Source organism: Plectropomus leopardus, chromosome 8 (assembly GCF_026936395.1).
Source record: "Plectropomus leopardus strain MGB_pleo_1.0 chromosome 8, ASM2693639v1, whole genome shotgun sequence".
NCBI classification, from domain to species: domain Eukaryota; kingdom Metazoa; phylum Chordata; class Actinopteri; order Perciformes; family Serranidae; genus Plectropomus; species Plectropomus leopardus.
The window spans coordinates 10,117,636-10,130,062 of NC_142183.1; the positions used below are offsets into that span (position 1 = coordinate 10,117,636).

At 40.2% G+C, this 12,427-nt stretch overlaps 2 protein-coding genes across 2 annotated transcripts; both read right to left on the reverse strand.

Annotated features, from left to right (window-relative positions):
* Positions 1-1,316: 1,316 nt before the first annotated feature.
* On the reverse strand, positions 1,317-10,343 carry LOC121948458 (heterogeneous nuclear ribonucleoprotein A0-like). Its single transcript, XM_042493854.2, has 3 exons — positions 10,308-10,343; positions 8,817-8,922; positions 1,317-3,620 (listed from the first exon to the last, which is right to left on the reverse strand). The coding sequence occupies exon 3, from the start codon at positions 3,421-3,423 to the stop codon at positions 2,488-2,490; it is 936 nt and encodes a 311-aa protein (XP_042349788.1). The 5' UTR covers positions 3,424-3,620; positions 8,817-8,922; positions 10,308-10,343; the 3' UTR covers positions 1,317-2,487.
* On the reverse strand, positions 9,723-11,446 carry LOC121948457 (heterogeneous nuclear ribonucleoprotein A0-like). The gene has a single exon (XM_088080849.1). It carries the CDS (start codon positions 11,368-11,370, stop codon positions 10,477-10,479), a length of 894 nt encoding a protein of 297 aa, XP_087936975.1. The 5' UTR covers positions 11,371-11,446; the 3' UTR covers positions 9,723-10,476.
* Positions 11,447-12,427: the final 981 nt, after the last annotated feature.

Below are 12,427 nucleotides of genomic sequence, written 5' to 3' on the forward strand. Positions count from 1 at the left end.
GTTATTTCATCAAGCACTGTGTGATTTAAGGGTCAGCATATTCCTCTTGTTCAGTCTGGTACAAGAATTCTTACTGTCAAAAATAGTCAAAAGTGTGCATTATAAAGCAGTATTTAGTTTATCTGCACCACACTGGCTGTGAGGAATAAACTTTGGGAAACTCGAGGTCGTCTTATCAGGCTCCTTATCTGTTATTAAATTTTCAACGTAATTCGACTTCTATTTCATAAAGAAAAATCCATTTCCATGTGTCATTTCATATTTCCCTGTTTTACTTGTATAGATAAGTTGTCTTGATGTCTTTTTGTGTGTTATTTTGTGCAGCTCTTTGAAGCTACCATACCAATTAACTTCCTTTGAATTGTGGAAATCAGACATCAAAGTCTGGGAGAGTGTAGCACAATGCTGCAGCAGAAGTCTTTGGTCTGATTAAGAATGAAGCCAAAACATTTATTATTTATCAGAATATGTACTTTAGTTGAAGACTTGTTCCAGAGAAGAGCCATGTTTTTGTATCTAGAAAAAGGGTCAGAGTGAGACCTCACTCTTTTAGTTCACTCCCACAGCAGAGCATCTATGTTACTCACAAAAACAGTCAGCCTTTGTAGCTTCACTGAATAAGAAGCAAATATCTTAATTTTATTAATTAACTGCAGTTAAGACATCCAAACACAGCCCTAAAATATATTAATTAATATCTGCTCATCTGTGACATATACTGTGAATCCAAAATGAGTTATAAATCAAAGTTTTCTTCAAGCTTATGACCACCTAACTGCATGTGTTTATGAAGATTTATGAAGAAAACAAAACCCATTATATATATTTTTTTTAAAAAAATAGTGAAACTGGACACAACTGCGTTTTTTAAGCCTGAGCTGAAACTGGTTCACAATATGTAAAAACACTAATTTGTGAAAAAAAACAAAAATTTCACACAGCATCCATGAGGGTAATCCTGAATATAATTGGTTTACTATCCTCAAAGTTGAGTTTTCTTATCTTTTATATTCCTTTTCCTTATTCAAGAATCTCATATAAACTATCCTTAAAATAAACAAAAAAAAACCCACCAGAAACCCAAGTCAACCTAAAAGTACTGCTTTTGGTGATGCAATCAGATTCTTCTACAAAGTACATCTCTGCCAGTATAAAATGGCCGATGATCTGAAAATGCATAAATTTCCAAGCAATACTCCCTCCTGGTGGTAACTTTATGAACTTAATTTACAAGTCATGCTGGGAAAATGTGTCAACTCCAGTTTAATCTGTTGAAATATAACCCATTTGATTTCAATTAAGACTGCAAGATTAGATAGATTTTCAAAACATTAAAAACTTTAATAAAAGCAGAATCAAACAGGGGTGAACTGAACACATGAATTTCAAAACAGTTTTTAATCTAAACAAAAGCCTGTATTGGGACGGGAAAAGTGGAAAAATAAAATAGCTTTACAGGTAACAAAACAGTCCGTGACATTTCATCCAAAAAATACTTTGTCACGAGTGTTTTAAGATCAAGAAACTCAAGCAATCGAGTCCCATGCTGCCCGACACTGCCACCAACATTACTTATAACCCTGAGTTCATGATGCAAAAAATAACAGACACATCTGGCTGGTTTGCAAGACAAAACAAACTCAATTGTTTGAGTTGAGAAGCAGTGACTGACATTGATTACGGCTTTACAAATGGTTCAAAGCAAGTCTTTCCCCAAAACATAACAAAAGTACAATTCAATAATTCACAATTCTTAGTAGTAAAGTCCATATGTGTGGAATAAGAGGACAGAGGGGGTCCGAGTGGGGGTAGCCAGAATCCAGAGGCCAGTCTCATTTCATTCTGGGTGGGTGATGGGCTCTGCTCCCCAAACCCTTTGAAACCTGGACAACAATTTTAATGCGCTGCATTCAGACACCTTTGACAAGTACTTTAACCTTTGAACTCTGGGCAAATTGGTGTTTCTTTAAAAAAAACATGAGAATAAAGGCGACTTTGTTTTATTTTTTTCTTGAATGAAGTGAACATGTATAAAACATCAACCCTAACTTGAAATATTTCTTGCACAATGAATGAATATTACATCACTGTAAACACATTTTATATCCCCATCTGCTGGTGAGCCATCACAAGAGTATGCAAAATATCTTAAATGAAGAGACTTGATGATCACTTAAAAAAAAAGGATATATTGATATTGGTAATGGGCAAAATAATATTGGCAAAATGTCAGTACTGTATTGTGCAGCACTCTTGATTTTCAGGTAACCTGCTTGAACTTTTGATTAATTTCTTGCTAATTTCCTCTGTCATTGCTCAAGAACTTCTTCCCACGTTTGTCAAAGAAATCAATTTGCTCAGGTTTCAAAGGGTTAACTGAACCCTGCAAAGACCCCTCACCCGGGCGTGTGTAATGTGTGTGTGCGCGTGTAAATTCAAGTCCGCTGAAATTTTCCCCATGAACATCACAAAACGTGGAGAGAGACCCTAATAACCACCGCCGCCGCCGCCGCCGTACCCACCGCCGCCCCCCCGGCTGTAGCCGCCGCCGCCTCTGTTGTAGGGAGCCCCGCTCCTGTAGGAGGAGTAGCCGCCCCCCTTCACTGCACCATAGCTGGAGTGCTGCTGCCCGTAGCCGTCCCCAAAGTCACCGTTACTGTACCCCATCTGGTTATCGTATCCTCCGTCGTCATAGCCTCCATACCCGCCGCCGTATCCTCCGCCGCCGCCGCCGTATCCTCCACCGCCGCTGCCGTTGTAACCTCCCCCATACCCGCCGCCGTAGCCGCCTCCGTAGCTGTTACCGTAGCCGCCTCCGTAACCTCCTCTTCCGCCGCCGCCGTAGTTCTGCATCCCCCGGCCTCGACCTCTCCCCCCGCGGTAGCTGGTGGACATCTCCTGCTTGGTCAGAGCCTTCTTCACCTCCACCTTGGTCCCGTCGATGGTGTGGTATTTGCAGAGCACCGCTTTGGTGGCGGCGTCGGTGTCCTCGAAGAAGACAAAGCCGAAGCCTCTCTTCCTGCCGGTCTGCTTGTCGACGATGATCTCGGTCTTCTCCACCACGCCGTACTGCGAGAAGTACTCGGTCAGGTTCCCCTCCTCGATGTGGTCTTTCACACCGCCGACGAAGACTTTCTTAACGTTAGCGACAATGTCCGGGTTGTTAGCATCCTCCCGCGCTATGGCTCTTTTCAGGTCCACTTCTTGGCCTTCGACGACATGTGGCTTAGCCGCCATTGCTGCGCCGGCCTCATCCGGCGTCGAGTAGGTGATGAAGCCGAAACAGCGAGACCGGCCGATCTGGTTTATCACCACAACGCAGTCGGTTAGCTTACCGAACTGCTCGAAATACTTGCGGACGCCATCCTCGTTGGTCTCCACGTTCAGACCGCCGACAAAGAGCTTGCACAATTTGGCCGTCATGATTGAATTTCTTCTGGGGCTGAGACCGTCCCTCTCCTTCTTCTTCAATGAGCAACGTCAGGGCGGACTCGCGTGCCTTCGTAAGACGTATCCGTCGCTGATTGGTCACCTTGAAATGAGCCGCCGCTCTGATTGGCTCGCAGGCGTTTGACGTTGCTGCCGCCTTCAAGTCGTGTCGGAAATCTCAGAGTCCGCCGCTGAGGAGAAAGGGAAGCGTGGATATCAACATTTATGGTCTTTCGTTTTGTTCTTGTACAATCAAAAGCACAATAATGTTATATTCAAAATCTTATTGTTCTTGTATCGCTGGTACTGTAAAACCACTGAATGTTGTGCACACTGAGCGTGCTTAAATGAAACCAGTACGCTTTTATGTTCTTTGAACACACCAGATACCGTCATTTTACAAGGAAAATAATATGAGAATTAAATAAAAAACATGTACGAATGATGCTTTGTTTTTATATCCATTCATGTTTTCTTTACTATGAGCATTGCAAAAATCTATGAATTTATATTAAAATTATCATTCTCAGCTTTTGTAAAATGTCATTTATCTCTCATTGCAACTGATGTTAAATGCTCAATAATAAAGTCACCATAATAATAATAATAATAAATACTGTGTAAATACTGCTCAAAGAAGCATCTAGGATATATCATAGAATTTTTCCAGAAAAGCTTTTGTTGGAAAGATTCAAGATTGATTTTTAATTTCTTATGTTTCTATATATCGATACCAGAATGTTTTGGATTTAGGTTGCCAGCTTCTAAAAAAACAAACTTTAGATATATTTGATGTAATGCCATACTTGAGTTAAGATAAGACTGAAAATAACAACATAAAAAGTGGAATAATCTGGCTGGGATTTAGTGGAAATATATATTTTCTTGTCTTGTAGAAATCTGATTATCAAAGAAAAAATCAGCAGCGCTTAATGTCCTCTGTTAATGTTTTACTTAAAAACAGAGATAAGTGATCACACTAGTCTTGAACCCATTGCTAAAATACAAAACCAAATGCATGACAGTCTTTGATGACCCACTTAGCCAACTATGTCTTTTGAAATTATTCATAATACTCTATTTAGTGGTCTCTAGTCTGACCGTGAACATGACAGCATCCTTTTCAAATCTTGTCTTCATTGTGATTTAACTGATCATTGATTGATATCTGTGCTTTTAAACGGTGAATTCATGAACCTAAATGATCCAAATCACATCAGCTCAGGTCAATCTTATTTTAGAAAGTTCAATATCACAAATCAACCACAAGAGGTTTTACCCTTTGTACAGCAAACGACCTCCTCTGTCTTAGACTCGACTCAAATGAGAGAAAACGCCTTTTAAGACCCTTTTAACAGGAAAAAAAAGGAGGGAAACAAATGAAGGGCAACAGAGGAGCGATCCCTCTTCCGGGATGGAGAAAGAGTGTTGTGACAGGACGAGAACTGGTTACACTGGTCTTGAACCCACAGCAACAGAGTATAAACGGATGTACCCATGCTCTGAGCCAACTACAAACAACACATTCAACTTTTATGTTTTTTCCGTGAAAGTGCTGACCCACTTCAGTGATTTTTGCCTCATGGGGTTTGCTGCAAAGTTTAGGTTGGCTGAAGTCAGCTATTTCACTGGAAGTGAAACTTATCTCAGCTTCCTCTCACCGGGCTGCAGAGAAAAAGCAGATTGAGTGCGTCTCCATCCTGGCTCAGAAGAATCTACAGGTCATTAAATCATGTTGTGACGCGCCCATGTGCAGAGCCCGTAGAGCTGTGAAGACTGCCACAATCAGTTTCATTCACGCACGCGTCACCGTGAAAACTGCAGTATCAGTTTTTCAGGAAGTCAGACTGTAAAACGGGTCAACTTCTGTCTCATCTGTTTTAAAATTTAGCATTATTATTACACTTAGCTCCTCATCTTTAATGTCTCTGACAGTTCAAGTTCAACAGCTTTAAAGGCACCCTGAGGGAGTTTACTGACATCTAACAAAGCTTGTTTGTGTGTGTGTGTGTGTGTGTTTTAAACTAGAAATTCCCACCCCAATATACTTTAAAACAAGACAAATTAGTCACTACTTTTTGTGACATTGCGCATGTTTTTATGAGTCTGATGGGTGGGAATGGTTTTTTTTTCATGTTGTTTGAGCTCCTAACTGAAGACAACTTTCCGTCACTATCTGATGAAAGTTTTTAAAATCTTGCACACATGCACGGGATACACACTCCTGCCAAAGATTTCACACGACTGCACAGGCCTTCAGGTGAGCCAGCATCAGGGTCCGTACAGACGGGCAGGCCAAAAACTTTCAAGTATTTCGACAGTACCCATTTTTGATTCTTTAAACAGAGCAAACACACTACAGGGCGTAACATTGACTTAGTTTAATAAATGGTTAAATTATTTAGACCTATGACTGGCACAGGACAAAAAAAGAGTTGAAACATTTCTCTAATGTGTTTCATAAATGATAAACTTTTATACTTTTTCAAGTACCAAATTAAAAAATATCTGATTTTCAAAGTTTTAAATTCCAGACAGTCAAATTTTAGTACTTCCATCACCTAGTACAAACCCCGGCCAACGCAGACTGCTGGTAAACATTAAAATATACACAATTAAGGATTTTCTTAACAATAAAAAGTAAGTAAGCCCTCTCTAGCATGACTTATTAACTCGTAATAATCTGCAGACTGTCCTTGCCCGTATTTTTGGTTTTCTTTGCTCGAGACACGCTCTGTGTGAATCTGCACATCTGCAAACATTAACTGAGAGTCTTTAAAATGCATTAAAAAGGGTTTAAAATGCACTTACATAAATGTGCGCCTTCTGGTAACACTGAATATAAATATATGTTTAGTTGTTTAAATGAAAACTCCACAGGGCTCCTTTAAAATGTACAAGATATGTGTGCACGTATCCAGCTGCAGAGACGCAATCGAGGCTGTAAGTGTGACACACACACACACACGTGGATCACAGATTTATCTTTTTATCTGGTGTCAATCAAAATACAGAAACCAAGACGTTACCACAGGCCACAGCCACGTCTGTCACTTACTGCCAGCGCAAAAAAAATGTAAGCACTGAATTGGACAAAAGTCACAGTGCTCCAGAGATCACCAGATTTTATAATAAATCCACCAACTGCCTGGTCACAGCTCAGCTGACCCACAGAAAAACCCAGCGTGGGAGACATGCAACTCCTCTATCCGCAATATAAATAAGCAACATAACAAGCGTCTTGGTGTATAAAAATATATAATTTATTGTAGATTCATAAAAATCATGGCCAACATAACAGTCGTTTCCTTTTTCCCTATGGGATGATCAGAAATCGTCAAGCCCCCTTATCCTATAAAAGGTAAGAACAAAAGTAAAGATTACACTCCCGTCGCCGCGTCATGCATCACTTTTACAGATTTTAAGATTTCTGTCACAAAACAGCAGAGCGAGTCACAGTACATCAGACAGGCCCTACTCCCCACTTTTAGAAAATTGAGGGATTACAGCAATGTACCTCTGAGTTGAGGTTGGGCTTCTTTCACTTGATAATTTTATAAAATTGCGGTGGCTCTGATCAAAATCAAGGCACCACTGTTAAAGTGAGAAAGTCGTAAAACCTGTGCTGTCAGATGTAATGTTCATCATGACAAAACACGAAAACCATCCAACAGAGCACAACACAATAAAATTCTACAAAACCACACCAACAGTTATATATTTTCATTTCACTTTTGTTCAACATTTCATCTAACAGACTGTTGTGACCAGTATGATCAACCTCAGGATTACTGAGCATCGTACATGTACACACACACACACACACACACACACACACACACACACATATATGCATGTTTCAGTTCGCGTCGCTTTTTAACAGCAGATTACATCAGCGGCCTGGGGACGTGTACGTGCAGTATGTTGCGCAATGAGGCTTTTACTTCCTGATCTAGTAACTGGGAGGCACACGTGGGGCCGTACGAGCACGAGGCTTTGAATCACCGCTTCTCATCGTCAATAAGTCTCCAGGAAAAATGATCAATACAGGTCTATGTGACACCTTTCCTTTTTGATTTTTCCTCCCTCAACTATCATGAGAATTGTGTCTAATACTTTTTTGTCAGATATAGTCATTTGAGTTTTAATCAGTGGTCTAAAAACATTTTAAAACTAGCCTTAACACTCCAACAACTCCACCTTCTGAAACAAAGCGCTTTTAACCTGATTCAAATATATCCGATCACTCTGCAGGTGAGTGTCTGAGCAATCATTTTTCTTCCATGTACTAGCTTATTTATGTTTGCATCTTTTCCAGCAGACTAAACTAAACTTACCGCTGAACTGTGGTCTTTTGCTTATTAGAAGACACGAATGTTTGGATGTATTGATGCTGTATTTATAATATGGTACATTTTAATCATTTATTTTAAATTTTGTTAATATTTGAACTTTACTGATGGCTTATAGCCTGTTCTTATACCTTACACCAAGATTTTATTTGCCATATACTATCTTTTACTTTTTTTTAAAGTCACAAAATCATATCTGCACTCCCCAGTCTTCCAACTGCTGCACAGCTTTTTCCATCCAACAATAATGTCCAATATTGTCTACTTATCGATGTTACCTGGCTGTGCAGCACTTTAGAAACCTTGTGTTTGTTAAAATTGTGCTATATAAATAACGTGGATTGGATCAGATTGGATATCATATTGTAGCCAAGCTAACGGGTTATTACAGAATATATACCCAACGGCTCCCAAAACACATCGTTGTAAACTAACTTCACCATTTTACTCAACAACCGGATCTTGTTTTCTGGGTCTGGATTTTAACTCATTACTGAGCTGTGTTTGCTTATTTTTGATTTCACTGGTGTTAAATAACTGGTGCTTTACTGCTAATCGCATTTTTTATTATTGATCTTATGTGATTCAACATGATCTCAAAGTTGCTCTTAAATGTAATGTATTATTGTTAAAGCCTGCAGACTTATTAAAAACACAAGACAAACATTATAATCATAAATGTTTATTGTATTTTGAAATCCACAGTGCCCAAAGTGCAAATTCTTTCTCCCAGGTCATCAGCAGCTTGACTAAATGATCCTAAAAGTCTTATGCTCAAAGGTGATTTATTAAAAAGATGTTCTAGTTTCAGTATATTTAGGTCTGTTAAAAGAGGCAAATAATCAGCCCATAATACTACATCACAGGGCCATTAGTGCTGATCATTGGAGAAAGAAATTTTAAGATCGCACCAGGGCACTGTGTTATCAAAATTCTCCAAAACTTCATAATCCACCAAGTTTCCATTAAAACCTTTCAGAATAAAACCCCTGTATGACCACAATGTGGGCAATCCTTTGTGAAAACTGACATCACCTGAGGGGGAGAAGGGACAACCACTCTCTGGTCCCCCCGACGGCGTGGAGACACACCCCATCCTTTTTCAGGGGTGATGTCCTCGTGCCCAGGTTACCGTAGCAACCTGGAGGAGACGGGAGAGAAACAGAGTGAGAAACTGAACCCTGCAAAGTTTCCTGGAAGAGACACCAATTAACTCGTTCCATTATTTCATTTAAATGGTGGAACAAAATTTGGGTCCCCTTCCACCCACTTAAAAGTTCATTAAAGGCCAAATTAAGTAACCCCCCCCGTTTTTGTTTTTATTTTAATATTAGCTATATAAGACTGATTAAGCTATGATTAAAAGTGTTACTTTAAGATTAAATAATGGCACACTTGTGCACCATGTCAAAGATATGCCATACATGGTTGACCAACACAGAGTGAAGACAGGTTGATTTACATACCTAGTTTGCTGGATGTGGATATCCTAAAGAGATATTTCAGACTCCTATCACAATCGACCCCAGGTAATCAACAGGGTCCTGATGTAGCCTACAAACAAACTGCTACGGCTATTATGGCTGGGATAGCATACTGGAATACGAGTAAGAACACCTAATAGGAAGTAGGAATAATCAAAGATAAATATCAGAGCCCTCATGTCCACATAAAGATTGTATTCAAATGGAAAAGGAAAGATATAAAAAAGTTAGCAATGTCTACAAAACCACATAATTTAAAATGAAACAACGTCAAACCCTACAAAGCCTACATGCATTGGCTGTGGGTAGACTACAACCATTTTCTGTAACCATTTCACCCACCTGAGAGTAAGGGAATAAACTGTGGGAAAGATGCCATGTAACTAAGGATGATGTCACTTATAAAACCTGTGGATGAACTTGAGGAAGCCTGGTTAAATAAGTAAAATAACTAAGCTAAGTGGTATAACGTTTTATTTAAAATGAACATACATAAGCATACCAAAAAAATGTTTTAACAGTAGGTTTTGTTCTCCAGACATGAAAGTATACAATATACATTAGATATTGCTACAGGTAATGAAAAATGAACAATATTTAGACTGAAACTATTAACTATGCGTGAGGAGAGTCTGAGTACAGTATGGGGGGAGAAAACAAAACTGGATCCTGCAGTATCACGTTCCCACCTTAGCTACATGACCCAAAGTAAGATACAAGTTGATGTTGTTAAGACAAGCTATGATACACCACAAAACATGCTTTCTCATCCTCATACATTGAAATCACACTAAACTCAAGGGAAAACAAAATCTAACTGCTTAAAATGCAAATATTAGGATAATCATGAAAAACAATCCTACATCGAAATTTGCAAAAACAACGCGTGAACGCAAATAAAAAATATTCAACTCTAAACGACAACTACACGCATTGGCGTGGTCACATAATAAAAAAAGGGATGTTTTATTCTTCATTTTTTATATGTCCTAGTTGAGCTGTTGCTCGTTATTATCAGGCTTTTGGGAAGTGACCTTCCTACCTGTTTGGGTTTTTGAGGTCTGGTGATTAGGGGGGTCTCTGTGTCCGTATCTCTGCCATTGTTGGATTTCACGGCAGACGCCCCGTTACTGAATTTGATTTTGACGTCCAAATCCTGGCTGGAGGTAATTTATGAGGGGGATGGGGGTGGTCGATGAGTGCCGGCTCGTCTAGTAGCCGCCGTAGCCCCCCCTCGGGTAGCCGCCACCGCCGCCGCCTCTGGTGTAGGGAGCCCCGCTCCTCTGCCCGCTGAACGGCTGCTTCATGGGACCGTAGCCGGATGAATGCTGACCATAGCCGCTGCCAAACTCGTTGTAGCCGTTTCCACCGCCATAGCCACTTCCCTGGTCTCCGTACCCGTAACCTGGTCCGCCATAGCCTCCGTAGCCGCCACCGCCACAGTTGTAGCCGCCGCCATTTCCGTAGTTGTAGTTTCCGCCGTAGTCCCTGCTGCCGTAGCCATTTTGATTTCCCCTCATGCCTCGCATCGGCCTGCCTCTCGGTGCCATACCGCCTCTATTGGCCGCCTGCATCTCCTGCTTCGTCAGGGCTTTCTTCACCTCAACTTTGTGTCCATTGACGGTGTGAAATTTCACCACGACGGCTTTATCGGCCGCGTCGTGGTCGGTGAAATAAACAAAGCCGAAGCCCCTCTTCTTCCCGGTCTCCTTCTCCGAGATGACTTCGGCCTTCTCGATCTGGCCGTAGGTACAGAAATATTCGGTCAGGTGCTCCTCTTCGATGTCGTCTTTCAAACCACCGACGAATATTTTCTTCACCTTTGCGAGGGCCTCTGGCTTGTTGGCGTCTTCTCTCGCCACGGCCCGCTTCACCTCGACCATGTTGCCGTCGACGGTGTGAGGCCTAGCCGCCATGGCAGCGTCGGCCTCCTCCGGCGTGGAGTAGGTGACAAAGCCGAAGCAGCGGGACCGCAGCAGCGCTTTGTTCACCACGACCACGCAGTCGGTGAGCATACCGTACTGCTCGAAGTGCTTGCGCAGGCCATCGTCGTCGGTGTCCACGTTCAGACCACCGACGAAAAGTTTGCAAAGCTGGTCGGTCATTGTTGAAGCTTAGTAGCAGGATAAAGATGACCTAACGGTCCGCTTAACGGTTCTCTTTGATAAAATGGCGGAGGAGTAACAACGCAGCTGAATTTATAGCAGAGGCGCCGTGACGTAAGACGAGCGTCAAATAAGACGACGACTCTTCCGGTCCGATGGTCTGTCTTTTGAGGGACAAAGGACAACAGATGTTTGATTAAAACCGTATAAAACGACCGCATAAAGTCCGCAGTCAGTAACTATATCGTTATAAAACGTCAAAGACCATATATACATGAAAAATGGGATAACATACTATGACGCACATTTTTTCGCGGGCAACATTTTGACACAACGGGTTTGGTGTCACATGGTGACATAATACATCGACCAAAAGCCCGTCGTTGTTTTATTTATCATTAAAAATACAAAGTTACAGCTATGTAAGTTATATAAATGTAAATTTAGCAATAGAAAACTTGATTCGTCCAACAAAAAGACTATTAACACTTTCAAACCTTTTAAATAATGTGAAAAAATGTTGGAACAACTTAAATTTTTTGAGTAGGTAACTTAAAGTGTGTTCATATATTACACGTTACGTTTACATTACATTATTTTAAATAATAATGAATTTATTAGCATATGCACGAACACACATTTTAAAGTTGATTCCTAATAAGAGTTTACTTTTTCCATATTATTTAAAAGGATTTTTTTATGTACTATTGCCATAACTATGACCACATTTTAAAGTTGATAACTAGTAAAAATCAAATTGGTCAAACAGGTTTTTCCACATTATTTAAAAGGAATTTAAAGTGTTATATAATAAATTATCATAATTATATACACAGTAACAACAATAATCAACAATTTTAAATGGTTACCCAAATTTGAGGATTAGCTACTTTTCTCTGTTTCATATCCCAGTAATTTTATTATTTTATGGTTATGGGCTGTTGGGTAAAACAAATTTACTACAAACTACAATCAGCATCTGGATTATTATTTTTCAAAAAATGTTTGAAAAGAAAAAAAACCTGTAACACTTAATTGATTAGTTTATAATGGGTCT